Source organism: Argiope bruennichi, chromosome 1, assembly GCF_947563725.1.
Source record: "Argiope bruennichi chromosome 1, qqArgBrue1.1, whole genome shotgun sequence".
NCBI classification, from domain to species: domain Eukaryota; kingdom Metazoa; phylum Arthropoda; class Arachnida; order Araneae; family Araneidae; genus Argiope; species Argiope bruennichi.
Window position 1 is genome coordinate 60,759,173 of NC_079151.1, and position 20,156 is coordinate 60,779,328.

Below are 20,156 nucleotides of genomic sequence, written 5' to 3' on the forward strand. Positions count from 1 at the left end.
TTCACTCAATGATATTAGCTTTATTCCATGCATTAATATGTTTTCATTCACACAGCTGAATTCTTTGAGACTGCTTTTGTGAATGTAGTACACTTCATATAACTTCCAAATTTGAATACTATAATTAGTTTTTAGATAGGAAGCCTTGCAGTTTACTTCCTCCTATAAGGACATTTTCTGAATTTCACTAATTCCTTTTGATACATATTTCTGTATCTTAAAATGGAAAGGACTAGAACAGTGAAACTGTAATTCATGTAAAAAGATGGTCAATCGCCTATCAATAGAGATCAAGTTGCTTCAAAAATGCTTGTGTTATTTTGTCCATCCCTGTCTATTGTTTAAAATCTTTTTAAAAAATCTGAAAATATAGATTTTTTTTCTAAGTTTTCTATGTATAGTTAACAATTTTTGATAGTATTTTTGCAAACTAATTTTATTAAATTGCAAGATCTTTAATATAAGCTGGTTTTATGCAATAAAAAAGGAAATAGCTTCTGTTTCCAGATAAAAAATTTTCACTATTCGATAGATTTAATTTTAAAATAAATTCCCTTTTCAAAAACATGATGGCAAATTCAAATCTCAAACTTTCCATGAAAAGCTTAGTAAATATCAGAGCTATTGAGATTAATTATTGAAGAAAAAAGATTATCCAAGAAAAAGCTAAAATGTGAATGCAAACAACAAAATAAGACATCAGAAAACATCCAATATATATACTACAAGAATTTCATTTTCTTATCATATATTGGATTTTTATTGTACATTAGCTAATTCACTTACTTTATTAATAAATAAAAATTTAAATAAATTTGAACCTGAAAGTGTATTATAACTATTCTACAAAATAGTTTTTAGCTAAAATTAAATTTTACATAACAGTTGATTGACAAAACAACTACTAAATACATTTACTTGTTCTTTCTTTTTTCAAATATCAGAATTGAAATTTTTATTCATCTCAAAAAATAATATATAAATTAGACAATAAAAATGCAATAATTCATATAACTTGAATCTGTATTTGATAGGTGTTTAAATGATAAAATGTTGTATGGAAATGTTTAAAAATCAATATATTTACAAAATAAAACATTCACATTGTAAGTTATTGATTTTATTCTTGAAAAGTAATATCAAATACTTAAGTGTTTAATTGATAATAATATTTTTTCTCAAGACATAAAGTAACAAATTTATTATAACAAAAGAAAGATGTATAAAAATATATATCTATTAAAGGTCACAAAATTCTTATATTACATGTTAATAGAGATTTTCAACAGTTTGGTCCACAAAATAAAGACAGCACCAACAGCTTAAATTCCATCTTGGATAAATTACATAAAAGTATATTGAAATATTGGAGTATAAGATTGAAAATTTTATAAGAAATATTCATTAAGTACTATATATAAGCTTAAAAATTGCACAAGTTCTTAAAAAAAAAAAAACATGGATTTATAAGAATATTTGTTTCAAGTACAGCTTTTCTAGATAACATTAACCATTTAATAGGAACTTTTCTTATGTTGAGCATAAAAGTGTATTATTTATTTATTAAATATACAAATTGTAATTACAGTTTAAATTACTTCAACTAGTAGAATTTATAATACACTTTTAAAAATTTTAATGCACAAATCAATCTAAAAATAATTATTGCACATTGCATTTACAAAGTAAAAATAATTTGCATAAATGTTATACAACTTATTTGAGATTTGATTTCAAGAATTAAAAAATCTTGAATATAAAAAGGAAGTGGAAAATTGACCTTAATAATAATAAAAAGATTTATTTTATATTGCACCAACAACTTTCATGAGACCATTTGTGGTCATAGATTTTGGCCTTTCAATTGGCAGTCCAAGAGCACGGTCCCAAATCAAAGATGCCATAGTTCCCAAAGCTCTTGATACTCCAAACAAAACTGTGTAATATTGCATTTCGGTCATTCCATAGTACTGTAAAAATAAAGATTATTATTAAGTAAAGTTAATAAGACCAATGTAAGAGCTCTATTAGTTAATAAAAAGTAATGGTATCTGGAATAATTCAGTTTCCTATTCCTTCAGATTTAAAAAAAGATCTGTTATTCTATTAAACAAGTTTAATGGCATTAATAAATTATTTCAAAACCATTTTATTATTCTTTCCAAAGTTCTGCAGCTTAATTAAACTTCAGGAAGAACAACTGCTTACAAAATAAATTCAGAAAATCCAATCTCTATTAATAATAAAAATTAATGTATTGGAGCCAACAGACAAACCATTAGATTTAATGATACCAAATAGTGCAGATATAAATGCAAGAATGGAAAAGAACACAAAGATGTTTTTAAAAAAGAACTGTAATTAAATTATGCAAATTTTTCTCATCTATTTATTAACTTCTTAAAATATTGGGAAAAAAATTATTTCTACACTATCTAAAATATCAAAAAAATTTGTAATGATATCAATTTAGTTTTGTAAAATTTTTCCATGAATTTACACAATTTTTAAAGTTATTTTTATACAATAACTGAAGCGGCACATTTCTTCATTGTTTCAATAAATCAACATTGTTTTTAAGAATTATTATTATTATTTCCACTATTAAAAACTAAGGAATGGAAACTTATTTCATATTCCTTGGCAATATTATTATCATTTTTAGATTTTTTTTTCACTTTATTTCAGTAATTTTTTTTTGTAATCTTAAGAAATAAATTAATAAATCTGATATGCTAAAAAATACATGCAACTTATTTAATTTTATTATTAGCAATCACTTAATATGCTGTAAGACATGATAATATATTCGATTAATCATAATCACACAGGAATTTTACTCTGGCAATTAGGGAAATTTGAATGACTCATCTCAACAACAAAAGATAGGAAACTAAGAACAAGTCCTAAAGGCTGTTGCCACTTGTAATACATATCTTCCCATAACATATACATCCCTATAATTAAATTAAGGGTAATTTGACATCGAACATTAATCACTAGGAATTCAGCCATTAAACTGGCAACTTCCCATCTTCATAATATATTACTACTGAGGAAAGAAGACATCACAATTAAAACTAATGGTGTAATTTTAATATTGGAATCAGCTGCCTGTTTTATAAGGAAATGAAATTGCTACACAATGTTCAATTTGATACGAAATGGTGCAAACAGTTACGTTAGCAAGTAAGTTTGATGCCATTTGTCTCGACTCCATTAAATAAATTCATACAATAAATGAAATGCCTATCACAATTCTATTATTAAAAATATTTCATTCAATGAGTTAACAAATTATGCAAAAGAGATTTAATTGTAATTAAACAAACTTAATATACAAGATGAACCAGTTGGTTGCCAGGAAGGCACCTAATCTATACTTATAATAAAGCTCAATGTGTGTGTGTGTGTGTGTTGGCGCTCTACAGGCCAGGTCATTTGACATACAGCTATCAAATTTGGTACACGTATACCTTAGAGGTCGGAAATGTGCACCTGGGGTCCCTTTTTTTGAATTTTTAATTAGAATTTTAATTATTAATTAAAAACTAACTTTCCCGCCAAAAAATCTTCCATTTTCTCCACCGCCAACTTTTCCGCCAAAAAAATCTTCCACCGCCAAATGAGTAAGACTTCAGTTTTTTTTTTCTCCCAACAGTAATGAGACTAGGGTTAACATTTTTCGGCGGATTATTTCAAAGGATTCGGTTTATTTTCTTAATGTTTTATGCATTTAAAATTAAACATTGTTAATTAATCCCTGTTTCAGATTCATTCTGAAGTACTTTTGAATTAAAATAACACAGAATAAAGGAAATTAAAAATGTATAATCTGCATAGCGTTACCCCAACTGGTGTAGAAAAATTCACGCATTTGCGTTACCTTAACTGGCGAAGAAAATTCACGCATGCGCATTATGTTCTGATTGTTGCCATGGTAACCATTATCAACGGATGATTTTAATTATTTTTAGGTTAGCATGCTTTTGTAAGTAAATTGTATTTATGTTAGTTATATATTTTTTGTATATGCTTATAGTTTTAAGTATAACGTTTATGAAGTAGTTTTTTTTTAACCTGTTTTTAATGATTTTAATTATTTTTAGGTTAATTGCATGCTTTTGTAATTAAATTGTATTTATGTTAGTTATATATATTTTTGTATATGCTTATAGTTTTAAGTACATTGTTTTTTAAGTAGTTTTTTAAACCTGTTTTCGACCGATTATTTTAAACGATTCATTTTATTTTCTTAGTATTTGATGTATTTAAAATTAAACATTGTTAATTAATCAATCTATCAGATTCATTCTGAAGTATTTTTGAATTAAAATAACACAGAATAAAGGAAATTAAAAATTTCTAATGTGCATAGCGAAAAATTCACGCATTTGCCTTACCGTAACGGGCATTGGAAATTCACGCAAGTGCATTGTGTTCTGATTGTTAACAATATTATCAACGGATGATTCTTGATTTAAATTATTTTTAGGTTAGTTGCATGCTTTTGTAATTAAATTGTATTTATGTTAGTTATATATTTTTTGTATATGCTTATAATTTTAAGTACATCATTTTTAAGTGCTTTTTTTTAACCTGTGTTCGACCGATTATTTTAAATGATTCGTTTTATTTTCTTAGTGTTTGATGCATTTAAAATTAAACATTGTTAATGAATCGATCTGTTCATGATGAATTTCAGAAAATTTTGTTGACAAATTCTTGAGATATTACATAAGTTAAGAAAGATATTCTTTAGTGCCCATAAAGTTTAAACGCTCAGTGACTCTGTTATCAGTAATCATATTATAAAAAAATGCTTTGTTTCAGTAAAAAATATTATGATATTAATTGCAGATTAATTCTTTCCACTTTAATTTAAAGCATAAATTCTACGGGAGCTAACAGAAAATTAGAGAGATAATATTACGTTATGACTGAAGGCCTTTATAATATTATCAGTGAATTATATGACTATCAAAATTAGAAGTTTTTAAATATTTTGATGAAGAATCTATTAAAGTTGCGTAAAATATTTAATTATTAAAATTTAAACGAACATTAAGATTGGCAAACCGGCTGGTCGCCAAAGGCGGCTAGTACTTGATAAAAGTAAAAATCTAATCTCTTAGCACAATGAAACTTTCCTGATCAAGGAGTAAAAAATAATATAATTTAATAAGTTATTTTAAATTAATCAGCAAACTTTTTTTCTTTTTGATTAAAAGATCTGATATATCAAAAAATTGCAAATTAAAAATATGTAGCACTAAAACTAACAAACAATAAATGATTAGAATTACTATAAAAGTTACTTTCATTGATTTTCAGCATATACTTTTGTTTGATCTTATAAATTATATTTCACCATTCTTTTAGAGTAATTTTCTAAACTGCAGATTGTTTGAAGACATTTACTTGTAAAAATGTAATTAATATGGTTATAATGTCGTCAGCTAAAAGAAAAGAAGTATACTTTTTAAATAAATTAAAGCAATGCATACCTGTAACAAAATACCACTGTGAGCATCAACATTAGGATAAGGGTTCTTGACTTTTCCTTGCTCTAAAAGAATTTGAGGAACTATTTTATACAACTGTGAAACAAGTTTAAACATGGGATCATGAGGTAGATGTTTTAAAGCAAATTCTCTTTGAACAATATAACGAGGGTCAGTTCTTCTTAAAACTGCATGACCATAACCAGGTACCACCTAAAATAACAATTTGCAAAGAAGAAAAAATTAGTAAGTTGAGGTCAGCATATTTCCAAACAATATTGTAGTTTCTTTTCAGCACTTTAAAAGCCTTTAAATATTTTCCAAATTAAATCAATTAAACATATTAAATAACAAAAAATGACTCATTCACAATTAAAAAAAATGAAATGACAAATTTTGATAAGCTTAATCATTTAGATTTCATGCTATAGATGAGGTATTATAAAACTTGATATGCAACTCATATTTCTGGTCATCATTTAAAATTTGGATGATCAATTGTCAATGGAAGTTGTTAAAGCATGCAAAGTATGCTTGATGAGATGACACATTAACAAGGCAAAACAATACCTCAGATTTGTTACTTATCTTCAGATTAATTATGGAATGCTTGGAGTTAAAAGAGCTCAAAACAATTTGTTTCAAAAAGTTAGCTCGCCGAAAGCTTCTACAAAATAATGAATTCCTACAATAGTTATTGAATTCCTGAATTATATTCACAGATATTAATAAAAAAAATTATTATTTTTTAATTCTGAAAAATAAATATACAGTGGCATATTTCTGACTCACTGTCTAGGAACATTAAACTGAGGAGGTGGTCACAGGCAGGACAATTAAAAATATTAGAACTACAATGTATACTTACTTGCATCATTATTAAATAAATTAAAGCATAAGCAATTACCTTTTAAAAATATATTGGAATATTATTCATTAATTGGTTAGATTATATTATACCTAAAAAGTTTTAAAATAATTTTTAATGTTACATTTGTTTGAAATTTTATTTTTTGTAATAATCTTTCAAAATAATTAAATGCTTAAATTTGGAAAGAAGGAAGGAATTTTTTAATTTGAAGTAACGAAATCATTTACAAATAATTATAGTTAGTCTCAAGAATTTTATTACTTTGCTTTTAAACAAATAGTTTTAAATAAATAAAATATTTTCACAAAGTTACTAAAATAAAATAATAAATACAATCGACTAAAATATATTTTTAAAACATTGATTAAGTTACAAAATGTGAAGCTTAATTGACCATTTGATAACATTCATGATATACATTGCATAGAGTTGCAAAAAGAATAAATCCGCCACTGCAAATATCTACTTGATAAATAAGAATTATGGAAACCTACAAATTAAAAGCAAAGATCTGTACATATTCGCAAAACTTAACAGCAGAATTTTATAGAAATTCATTATAGTATTTTCCAAGCATATTTAATTACTTTATATACACAGTAAAAAAATATCCCATTTGATTTGAATTTGCATAATTTTATAAGAAATTTTATAAAAATGTTAATAATTAATTACTATATAATGATAGCATTTAATTATTTTACCAACCATTTTATAGTAAAATTCTTGATGAATTAAAAAATGTCTCTAATTTTGTTCTATCATATGCCAATTACATCAATTGTCAAAAATTTAACAACAGACAATGCAATAAGATGTGTGAAATATTTTCAATTCAACATATATACAAATATTGTTTTAAAGCAAATTTATTATTTGTTTCTTATTTTTGATAATTTTATTATGACAGCAGTAAGAAATATTTTCAACAATTACAAATATTTACAACAGATTGCAAATTAATAGACGGTGATCCGATATCAATAGGTAACAGCATCAATAAATATTAAGGAATGAAATTAATTTGCAATGTACTAACTTATTGAATTAACAAGTAGAATAGCAGATACTTCAAAACAATAAAATATCTGCTACTCTATTTATTATTAATACATTGAGCATGTGTGTGTGTGTGTGTGTGTACATATGCATATATATAATTATTTCTTAAATTAAAGAAATAAGGGCTTGAATGATCAAAATATATTTAATTACTAATTGTGAATATTTTATAACTGAAAAATAAAGACAAAATATAATCTAATAATTTTTCATTTCTGAAAATTGCTAATTTAAAATTCAATTCAATAAAAATAGAAAAGTTAAGAAAAATCATAATTTCTTCACAAAGTGTGCAATCTTTGTGTTGCCGAGTTACAAAACTAGTTGTGTAGAAAAATGAATTTAGCTTTGGGATTTCAAAGTTTAAGCATAAAGACTACATAGAAATCCAGTCTAAAATATATGAAGAGAGTCTCCTCCAATTCAAGGAAATAAAATTTAAAAAGGTAAATAATAGCTGCATTCTGACATGGTTACCAGTAATAAAAATATTTCAATGTTCAAATATTGAAAAACTATTTGGAAATCTGCATCTATTTCCATCACTAAATATTTTGAAAATTTTTTTATCAAAAAATAACAAAATCACATTACAGCAAAACATTCATTGCATTTATGAGCAAGATTGTTGAGATGGGAAAAGCCATGAACAAAACAACTTGAAAGTAATCTTGAAAAATATTGATACCATGTCTTACGAATATTTTTAGAAAAGATTTGCAAATCTTCAAAGAGACAGATTGAAAATGGAGATTCTTAGAGTCTTTGGCTTGAAATGCATAAATTACAATATGTCTTTAGGTAATGTGTTTAAGATTATTTAGGTCCCATATTCAGTTATTTGAAATTGTTAATATTATTACATGCAATATGGAGTTTTAAACCATGTTAATGTATCATAAACATAACAATTTTTTAGAAATCTGAAATAATACAGAAAAACAGAATAAAAATTATATTAAAAATATATATTTTTAATATTAAAAGAAATCAACCATCAAAAATTCTTAAAAAATTATTTTACCTATCTCCAATAAACCAAAATCAATATATATATATATATATATATATTGTGACATTCCACACAAATGAAATTTCAAAAGATTCATCCTATTAACATTGATTCAAAAGAAATTCTAATAAAGGAATATCAAATGAAAGCTAGATCTGTGCAATTCAATACTATACTGTATGCATACCTGTCCACTCTTTAAGGTTTTCCATATGAATTCCCGAATTCTTTCTTCGCTGAAGTCATCTTCCAGTTCTTTTTGAAGTTTAGTTAACCAGACAAGAACTTCCTTTAAAATAAGTACAAACAAATAAATTTTACCTCCGATTTTGCAATATTCTTAGAAGCAATTTCATAAATATTGTTAAAAAACATATTAAGACAAATAATACTGCATACTTCAAGATGAGTTACAAATTCCACACTAGATAATACTGTTTAATAAAAATAGAGAGGGAAAATCTTGCTTCTTTATTCCAACACATAACCATAATGGATATGATGAAATAGAGGAAGAACAATTGAATAGCTGTATCTTTTAAAGTTTACAAAATATGCAATTAAATTTAAGAGATAAAAAAATTATATATTTAAGAACAATTATTCAATAAACCATAATAATATAGAAAACGGAAAAAATAAATGCAATATTAAAAACATTGAATAGAAAATATCTATGTTTCAAATACATGAATTTATCAATCTTTAAATTCACAACAGAGTGATCATATTTGTCATGTTCTGATCATGTTCATACATCAGAAATCGTATTTGTTTTTGAAATAATACATTTTAATATTCAACACACACCAAAATTCTAATAATTTTTTTTAATGGCAAGCTGAAAAATTTTTAAAATTACAAAATGGTGAAACAACTAAGTACAATCACATCGAAGATTATCTCTATTAATATTACAGATAGATGTGTGTATGTATGAGAGTGCTGCAGCTCTAAAGGGTGAATCTTTTGAGCTAACAAACTTGGTACATAAGTTCTTTAAAATGTGAAAATGTACACCTTGGAGTGATTTTTTTAAAAATTAAAAATTGTCAATTTAATTAAAAACTACATGAAATTCTGATGTTTTTTCATGATAATTTCCAAAAATATTACAGCATAAAAAATTTCATGTCATCCTAAAATTCAAAAAATTATCTTTTCAACAATAATAATTTAATATCTAAAGAAATTTTTTCTGAATTTTCAATTTTTTCCCCTAATTTGCAACAACAGATTACACTATTGGCCATTAACAAATGTTATATTGTTATAACAGCTTTCATTGTTCCATCCAATATTTAATAGATCAATTTTTCTTTGCTGCTGAAAACTGCAGAAGAAGAAGTATCTGTTTAGTATCGCCATAGTTTAAAGACAAATAAAAAAGAGAAGTTACAGTATTGTAGAATTTAAAAGACAGATGACAGAGATGTAAAATTATGTATTTAACATTCTAACAAGTTGAAATGGAAAACGATATCAACGAATTTTGCTAATAACAAGCTGGACAGTTGATTATAATGGTCTAGTATGTAACTGACAGCTGGAATAAAGAAGGTCATTCTTTTGATATTTAAACAATAGTCACTTCAGGGAGATTCAAGTGTTGAATAGTCGCTAGTCAATGGATTAATGATGTTACGAGTCTGGTCTCCATCAAAAATGATTAAATCACTCAATAAATACAACATAATTAAGACAAAATAACAGTACTTTAATTTCTGACAATAGACAGAATTATGGACATAAAATTATATCTAAATGATTTGACTGAAATGAAATACAACCGATATCTCTAATATACCAGTAGGTTGGCAGAAATGAACAATATTAAATATACTTTATATTTAAAGGGGGGATTAGACATTGTTTTATGACAAAAAAGAAATATTTTGCAAAAACAAAAAATATTTGTCATACTATTTTTAAATAAAATGAAACTGCAATTAAATCCCCCCTACCCTCTATTTTACACTGAAAACAGGACAAAGAAGAAAAAAAAAATCCCCATTTCAAATGACTTAAATTGCTAAATTCAGGGTACAAATAATTCCAAGAGGCATACGGTAAAATTCAATTAATCTGCATAAGGTAGCTTATAATTTAAATGAAAACTTTATATAGCTAACACAGTAATAGTTTATAATAAAGATGCTAGTCTAATTTGGCAATATAAATGTTTTAGATTTCAAGGAATTGCAGAAATATATCAGTTTAATGACGACTTGGAAACTATGCAGAAATAGTACAACAACAAGTCAAGATAAAATTTTTACTCAATTTCTTTAGATGATTTAACTTTAACAGATATGAGAAAAGTGGGATATACCTGATTAGCTAAGCCATGCAAAGGGCCAGCAAGACCATTTATACCAGCAGCAAAAGATAAATATGGATCGGATAAAGCACTACCAACAAGATGGGTGGTATGAGCACTTACATTGCCACCTTCATGGTCACTAAAGTTTAAAAATATACACATTAATACATCATTCAGTTAGAGCTTTAATGCAACTATCACTAAAATTAACAATTAGTATCTCGGTTATTTTAATTTCATTGCATAAAATCAAATTCAACTGTTTATGGAAATTAAAATCATAAAATATGCACTAAAATGTTCTGTTATCATTTCCAGTATGTGTTTTGAATACAGAAGCACAATTACAAGAAACAGATTAACAGAAGAAAAATGACTCAATCATATGAACTGAGAATATTAAGATAAAAGTTATTATAAGATACCAGAGAATAAGATGATTATCTAATATGTGATCAGTGTTACTCACAAAGTAAACAAATTCAGTTTCCAAAGAAAACCAATAAGTATATTGAAGCAAAATTCAAAGCCTTCAAACACAAGAGAATATAATTTTTTATCTAGTAAATCTTCTGCCAAACAGTTAGTTTGAAAATTATACTGATAAAGACAAATTTAATTTTAAACAAATTAAAATTTTTACATAGGAATATCATTTAAATCCAAATCAAAGCAGATACTTTAAGATGTTACATCCTTTTAAGTAGAAATGAATTACCTTAGAATGATAAAAAAAATTTATCAATAATATGCAACAATCAAATTTGATTAATTAGAGATACCATATTTATCTTTTCATAATTTGTTAAACTAGGAAAAAAAAAAAAAAAAAACCATGACAAGGAAGGAGGATTTAAATTTATTCTCCAAAAATTCATACCAGAATGATTTAATTATTAATTTTTTTTATCAATTTTAATATATCTATCTATAAATAAAATTAATGGTAATTACCTATGAATTGTCAAATATAGTCGCATAAGCTCAGTGAAATCAGGATTGTCATATCCTAACATGGAAGTAAAATTATAAGACCAATCTTTTTCCATATCTATTGGACAAACAGGAGATCCATCACGATACATAGTTTTATAGATAGTAGCGGCCATGGTAGGCAGTTTTGCAATCATTTCCATGGCATCATCAAAAACATACTGCAAAAGACAACATTTCCAATCATAAAGTTGCTAAAATATTTTCAACTAAACAATAAAAGGATTAGCTGCTATTAAGTGTATAGTTTTTTTAAGAACTTAACAGTTTTTATAGAGAAACTAATTAAATAGTTCATCTCTATAAAGAAATTCAGATATAAATTTAAAAATATTAATTTCAAATTCAAGGCAAAAAGCTGTCAACATTTTAAACTTCAGCTTTCTTGAAGTTTCAGTGTTTATACAAGTAAGAAAAAGAGAGATTTATATATTCACACAGCACAATATATACATACAACAATAAATGTCTAAATATACATCATAATACTTCATGTATTGAAAAGACTAGAAAGAAATTATATTTTATAAAATTTAATACCATATAATAAGATATTCTTACATACAATGAAAATTACAAATGGATATTTTTAAAAAATTTAACAATACTTTTGACATTTATAATTAAAAAACAAAACAAAAACATGCAATTTACAGAATCTTTACTTAGACTTCAAAGGAGAGAAATTTACAGAATAAATTCAGAATTATTATATGTACATATCAAAATAGCTAGCATAACATTTGGAATATTATAATAACAAAAGAAATTGGAATAATTAATTACCAAAGAGATAACAAAATAATGTAAAATGTAAGTAAAAAATTATTACTTCCCACAGACTAGCTTTTGAAACTCCTTCAGAATAAGCTTTTAAGAATTTACTCTCAGTCTGGCATGCAGTAATAGCAGAGCTAAACTGAGACATAGGATGCATATGAGCAGGAAAATTATTTAACATGGTCACCACATGAGGAGGCAGATCAGCCATTCCTGCCCATTGTCTTGATATTGATTTCACCTAAGATAGTTAAACAATCAAATCAATAGATGATAAAATGTATTAAATAATATATAAGATAAATCAGATATTAATACCAATCTGTTCAGAATTTTCTTGTTTGGAATTACTTTATAAAAAATTATTTTTAGTTAATGGAAATGAGCCTCCAATAAATTTGACATATTTATATGAAAAACATTAGGAAGAATTTATAACACTCTGCATAATGAAATTATGAATTTTATTGTTACATATACTTTTTAAAAACATTATACCTTTCTATGGGTACCGTTTTTTTAAAATTTAATATACATAAATTCTCTGATGTTGTCCTCTCAGCCTAGATTTTAAATTTAGTTTATCAGCTGAAGGGCATCTTACAATATTTGTTTGCTTCACTTCACACAGATCATTATAATTACGATGCTATAATTTTAAAAATGAATATTTGTATAAAGAAATTTTTTATTTTTTAAAAATAAAAATTTAAAAATAATTATATCTGCCAGCATTATTACACTTTATTTTCAAATAAGCTGTATCCTGTATCTAGCAATAAACAAAGAAAGAAAGGAAGAAAAAAGTCTCCACCTTATTGATGCTTGCAAAATAACATTTCCGTTGAAAATATGCTGACATTCCATTGAAATAATTACAAGTGCTTTTTATCTTATCTTAATTTATAGTACTTCCCAGAAAAAAAGTTTATTTGCTTCAATATTAAAATGAAAAATTTAGGCTCTGGTTTCATCATAGGATTTTCTGAGAAAAATTTTATTGAAAAAGCAGCTTTACTAAGAACACAATCTTCACTATTTTAGAAAAGCCAGTCAATCAAAAAAATCAATTTAAATTTCCCTGCACACTAAATAAAAAAAAGAAAAAAAATTCTTTTGGATGTTCAAGGTTAAACAATAATACAAAATCTGTGTACAAAAAGTTGACAAACTGCTTGCCTGATAATATTGAGCTTCACTGACAATGCAGGTTCATCATATCTGGCTTGTAGTTCTAAAAAATTGCACTACATAAAAATACTGATAAAGTCCCCCCCCCCTCCTCCTCTTCTCTTTAGTGTGCTTCAAAAAAAAAGAATTTTTGCAGGTTTTTAAATAAAATAACAAAATTACATTTCATTGTCCACTGTTATAGCAGATACTCCCAAATTAAAAAAAAAGTAATAAACAACAATAATGTGTCCATTCAGCTATCAATTGGAATAGTTCTAATTAGAAACTCAATATAATAGAAGTCTTAAATCTCTTCTATAAATATATTGGAAATATTAATAAAATCAAATTTAAAAATAATAAGTAAATAATTAACATTTTCTTTGCAATCAATCAATTACATTATGAAGTTGCATTAAAATTAATAACATGAACAAGAATTCTAACGAAAATACAAAACAATTTTGGAACTCACTATAAGCAATGAAGATACACACACATGTATATTATATATATATGTATGTGTGTGTGCACGCAATCAGGGTGTATAATGAGAAACTGCTGCAAAAATAAGTACTTTTAAGCACCTTAGACAGAAAAATTAAGCATCTTTGTACAAGTACACATATGTAAATCTGCGTATTTTCTATGCATATGATATTTTCTATTTTATAATAATACATAGCTTTTGTTGAAAATATTTTTCAAAAGTAATTTCAAATTAAATTTTTTTAAATTTTAATATTTACACCTGCATATGCGCAAAATTTGCATAGCATCTTCTAATGTAAAACAAATTATGACTTTTTGGTTTTTGACAAAAACAAAAAAGGATTATAAATATGAAAAACTAATTATACCAAAAAATTAAGCCAACTTTTATAAGATCAATAATAAAAATCTGTGATCATTTTTCAATATTTCTTAAAATAACAAAGTATGAGACAACATATCGCACAGCTTCAAAATTTAACAGAATTCATCAAATAAAGAAACTTATTCAATGAACTGATTTAAAATTTTTTAAGTTTAAATAAAAGCAAAGAAAGCAATTTTTTCCCCCTTTTTTATCATGACTTGAATAGCGGTAAAATAAACGATGTAAAAATTTGAAAAAGCAATGACAATGTTTTGAATTTCATTATAATATAAATCATTGCTATAAATTATGTCCAAAACTAATGAGGAAAAAATGCATTCATTCGAACCAGACTAGTATAACTGAAAAGCTTTTTCTAAACTTTTAAAATTAAGTAAAAATAACTGTTCTGCAATGATGCTTCGATGTTACAGCGACAAAGCATAAAACTTCTGTTTTTATATTTTCAATTAAACTTCTAAAATTTTTCAAAAATTGCTAAAACAAAAGAAAAAGATGCAAAGTCAAACAAATTTTATTATTATAAATTGAAAGGCTATTTTTTAAGAATTAAAACAAAGTTAAAATAAATTTTGTGTGATATGTTTTGATGTTATGGTGAAAATATGTTAAAATTGTTTTTTATTTTTATTTTTTAATTCAACTTCTAATTAAAATTTTGAAAAATCCACATTTAGTCGGCTTTTAATATATCAAAAATAACTATCCAAATTTCATATTCCTGATTTGAATGATTTAAGCTGCATATTGCTCTCTTTCGAACGGGTCAGACTTTTATATATTAAAGGGAGTTTTCATTGGTGGAAGTGGGGGGGGGGATTCGATAAGAATTATAAAAAGGGAAAATCGTTATAAAATTATAGTAGCTAAGCCCTGCAAAATATAATCTAACAAAAAAAAAATTATTTCATTAAATTTTAAACACCAAAACTGGCAGGGGGGGGGGTCCCTTGGAAAAAATTAAAATTTGGTGAGATTAGTTCAACAAAAAATAATTTTCAAATGAATGGGGTCATTTAAAAAGTACACCATGAAGAACATCACAATCATTGAAAACTTATGGCTTCAACTTAAAATCTCACCATACTAGATTTAACATGATCGACTAACATAACTAAACGCTGCAATTAATTACATTTCAGTATAGTACATTAAAGTCAATCTAATAAATCGTTCAAAGGACTGCTCCAAAACAACATATTAAAGAGAATGATGATCGAATGAGTAACATAGTAAAGAAGTTTCAATGCAATCTTTTTACACAGCAGCTTCTCCCATGTTCGATATATTTCTTTGGCGCACCCAACTCAACCTTCTGCCTTTTTGTTTTCGGCTGATCAGACCAATCTGCGTATTCTTCTTTAGGAACATATAAAAGGTTAAACATACACTTACTAGACATAACTTAAATAAATCCTTCAACATCTCAAACATTAAAAAAAATTTTAGTGTTTGAGAAATTCAAAAAAAGGAACATTTTTCGACCTGCAACAAGTATGGCATAGTACATATTTCGTAATTTCCCTTTCGGATAATTATTGAAGTATTCCAATGCTCAATATTGAAAAAAAGGAGGAGCGGGAGAAAAGTTATCTTAATATGTATTGGTACTCCTGGATTTATTTCAGCCTGGAATCCTAGTCCGAGTACTTCCTTTACTACTTTCAAATTATAATAACAAATAAAATGCTGTATTTGCACTTCTCGAGAAAATTAAGCATCTTTTAAGAGCTTTTTTTACAAAATTAAGCACTTTTAAGGTGCTTAAAACTTTTAAAATTTAAGCACTTTTTAAGGACTTTTCATGACGCTATGCACCCTGGTAATAATTTCAGATTATCAGCATTCTAAAAATAATTATTTTGTAATAAATCATCTATGGGCCTTAATTTAACAGGTTGGAAAATTGCAGAGGTTTTAATCTTCCCAAGCAAAGTCTAATATATATCATCACAAATTTTCTTTTAAAGCTACACAAGTACTTAAAGCTTTCCGTTTTTTCTGCTTCCTGCCTTTTTATTTGAATTATATTGCTACCTGCTCAATGTTGCAAAAAAAAAACTCTTAATTTGGATTGTTGCCTTCCCATACATATAAAAGAGCAAAAGCTGTTTAAAGAACTGCTTTCTTTTTTAATAAAGGGGAGAACTCAAAAGATGTTTACAGCTGTGTAAAAGAGCAGATACCACTTTTTCCCGCTACTTTCCGCTCCTAGCAAAAATGACATTTCATATCTTTTAAAATTAGGATTAATATCAATGCCAATATAAAAAAAGAAATGTGAAAAATAGTGAATATGAACTTCTGCCCTTAACACTAATAATAAATTTAAGTATTACAAGAAAAATTAATACTACAATTACAATTAACAAAATGAAATTTAGTTTTACCAGATTCAATAGAATTTATGTTCTTTATTTTCTCTCTACTAAAATATGGTAATAAAACTGCAATTAACTTTGAAAATTAATTCAATCATTTACAGTGAACGTTAGTATATTTAACTACTGAAAAGAAATACAAAGACTTTATGATAAGAAAAAATAGATGAATTGAAAATACAATAAAATAATTACTTGTTCTGGAGTAGGAATATCTTCAGTTAAAAGTAGCCAAAATAATCCTTCTGGTAGTGGCTGTTCTCCACCAGGAGCTTTAGGTAATAACTTTTTAATTTGAGGGATTGTAAAATCCCTAAATTCAATACCATCTTCAGGATCAAGATGAGAAGTTTCAGTAACTAGACTTTTCATACCTCTCATACCTCCATAAACCTATAAAGGACAAGAAATAAATCAATTTGAAATAATTCCTCATAGATAATTTTTTTAAAAAAAGTGAAATCTAAAAGTTACTTTAAAATATTTAAAAAATGCAAAACAAAATTTTTTAAATGCTTAAGACATTTAAATTTTCTTGAAAGTAAAAAAGCTAACAAGATTTATATTGCTGAATCAGGATATATTTGTATTAAGGTAGTAAACAAAATATGTTATTTATTGAAACTAGAAAATTTATGAGCAATAAAAGTGGAGTAGAATATTATTAATAATCTATTGAAACTTTTAAGCAATTATCTTTCACTTCTTCAATATACAAAGGCAAAATAATTTCTGAAATTTTTTAAAAATTCTATTATGATTTGTAAATAACCCTTTTAAATCTATTAAAAAAATTCAACAATCTAATTTTTACTTTTAGGATAGTGTGTGTGTGTGCGAGAGAGAGAGAGAGATCTAGTGCAACAAACAAAAGTATCTTGTTTTTGATAATGAATTTTGAGTTTGTTTTTTTTTACAAGAAATATTAATTCCCTTTTTTTAAAAAAAACTCAAACTTACTTTTGACAAGTAAGCATTGAATTTAGATTTATTATTAGAAACTAATAGCAATAATTACTTGATCTATTGTAATTTCACCAATTACTTTACTTCCATATACTTCTCTAAATTCTTTTACTTTTTTTTGATGTTCTATAATGCATTTAGCCATAACACTTTTAAGATCCTGAAATAAAAAAAAAATAAAAAAATTAGCATAATTTGCAACAAGTAAAAAGCAATTATATACATTATAAATTTAAAAACTTAAAACATTTTTAATATTTTTAACTTTTTAAAAATATTCAAGAAAATTCAGAAACATTTCACTTAAATCTTCTTCAAATGATTATTGCATTTGTTTAAATTTCACATATAATGTAATCTCTCTAGTTCAGAAAATAAGAATTAAACAACACTTTATTAGAGGGAACCAACTATCATCAAGCTTAATTGTAAGTGATATTTTGTTATGGCTAATATTCATTACTAACATTTGCCATTAAATGGTATTATTACGATTTAGTGGAGTTTTATTTGAACATTGTATTAAAAAATTTAAAAATGGTACTAAATTATTTTTTTTTAGATTAATTCAATAAGAAAGTAGATTTTGGGATTTTCTTTATCATATAAGCCTTTTTTTATAGCACTTCTATCATAATTATGCACAGAAAATTTAATACAATAATTTTTAAAAATACAATAATTTAATACAATAATTTAATAATTACAATAATAATACAATAATAAATTTAATACAATAATTTTTTTATTAAATAAAAAAATTTTATACTTTAAAAAGCAAATTTCTAATGCAGTTACTTTTAAATATTAAAAGGAAAAAGCTCATAAATTTCCAAACAGCCAATGAATTTAAAGATAACTAAAATGCATTTGAAGGGAAAAAACTATATGAATAATATACAAGAATTTTATTTCACAATAATCCAATGATGTGTGCATGGGGAAGGGGAAGTAATTAAATAAAATATAAGCAAGACAATTTTTAAAACCAAGGAGAAAAATTTTATACAAGTAGCATAGGAAAAATGTAAAGATTCCATTAACTCAAATGCAATAATACATTTCTTAAGAAAATTCAATGTTTGTCGTTATAAATAATTACATAGTATAATTCATTTTCTTTTAAGTAAGTAAAACACTACTTTTTTTTTATTCATTAAATGAAAAAAGCATATGATGTTAAAAAATACATTTAATAAATAACAAATCATAATTAATGTAAAGTAATAATTCATAACTTCCACTCGATAAGGAAAAAAAATTTTTTTTTTCTTTCACTTTTTTTATAACAAACAGATTAAAGAAAGCATTTAGTTTTCAGACCAATACATGACAGCACTTATTAACCAAAGTTCATATTTTTCGTTTTTTTAACAAGGTCAAATCACATTTTTAAGAGAATCAGCATTTCAGATATGAATGAAGAAAATGACTGCATTGGGGAAAAAAAGTAAAAGAGAAAACGAACCGTATTATCCGAGGATACATTTCTTGCACATGTTAAAACTGGAACCAATCTCTGGAAAATAAATAAAGTACATTTCTTACAAGTACAACAAATGGAAAAATGGTATTTATGCTAAGATTTACGCTTGAAAAAAATATTGTTTAACATCATGTTTACCTGTATATTTCTAGAATGAGAAACTCTGTTAAAGAAACTATTCAGAGCCATAATTTTACAAAATATTTATAACACAGCGTTGATAAATTACCGCAATGTATTAATGAGAATAACTAGACCACGCCAGATGTTATCACACAAAATCACCCGCGGTACACGAGTTCGCCGGGATCAAGATAAAACGTAGATAATAAATCTTCGGATTTCAGTCTACGTGAATCAAGAGAGCAATTTTGTTTAATTTTTCTATTCAACTTATCCAAAGGATTTTAAAAAGAAAAATAGTTAGAACATTTTGTTAACAGCAAATAATAATAATAATTTCTTATATTTCGAAAAGAAAAAAATAAAGAGAAGGCGGAAAAAATTATGATGAATTTAGTTCAGCGCGGAAATTTGAACATCAAATTTACGCGCATGACACATGGATCCTAAACAAACACAGCAGGCAGAAAAATAAATAGCCCCGCCCATACATTTAAATAAATAAGTTCGCCTTATTTTGCTGGTGAAAAAAAAATGAAAAATTTGATAAAGTTGTCCCATTAATGTGAAATTTTTTACTATAAATATTTTGGGATACTCTA

At 25.5% G+C, this 20,156-nt stretch overlaps 1 protein-coding gene across 1 annotated transcript; it reads right to left on the reverse strand.

Annotated features, from left to right (window-relative positions):
- Positions 1-1,137: 1,137 nt before the first annotated feature.
- Positions 1,138-19,990, reverse strand: LOC129968416 (probable citrate synthase 2, mitochondrial). Its single transcript, XM_056082276.1, has 10 exons — positions 19,570-19,990; positions 19,414-19,464; positions 17,998-18,105; positions 17,175-17,372; positions 12,598-12,786; positions 11,727-11,926; positions 10,782-10,911; positions 8,637-8,738; positions 5,508-5,717; positions 1,138-1,970 (listed from the first exon to the last, which is right to left on the reverse strand). The coding sequence occupies exons 1-10, from the start codon at positions 19,618-19,620 to the stop codon at positions 1,806-1,808; spliced, it is 1,404 nt and encodes a 467-aa protein (XP_055938251.1). The 5' UTR covers positions 19,621-19,990; the 3' UTR covers positions 1,138-1,805.
- Between the last annotated feature and the right edge of the window lie 166 nt (positions 19,991-20,156).

Coding starts and splice junctions, on each gene's coding strand:
- LOC129968416 (XM_056082276.1), bottom strand. CDS start 19,620: ATGGCTCTGAATAGTTTCTTTAACAGAGTTTCTCATTCTAGAAATATA. Junction 19,465..19,569: donor CTCATTCTAGAAATATACAG/GTAAACATGATG, acceptor TTTATTTTCCAG/AGATTGGTTCCAGTTTTAAC. Junction 11,927..12,597: donor CAAAAGCTAGTCTGTGGGAA/GTAATAATTTTT, acceptor TGTCTTTTGCAG/TATGTTTTTGATGATGCCAT.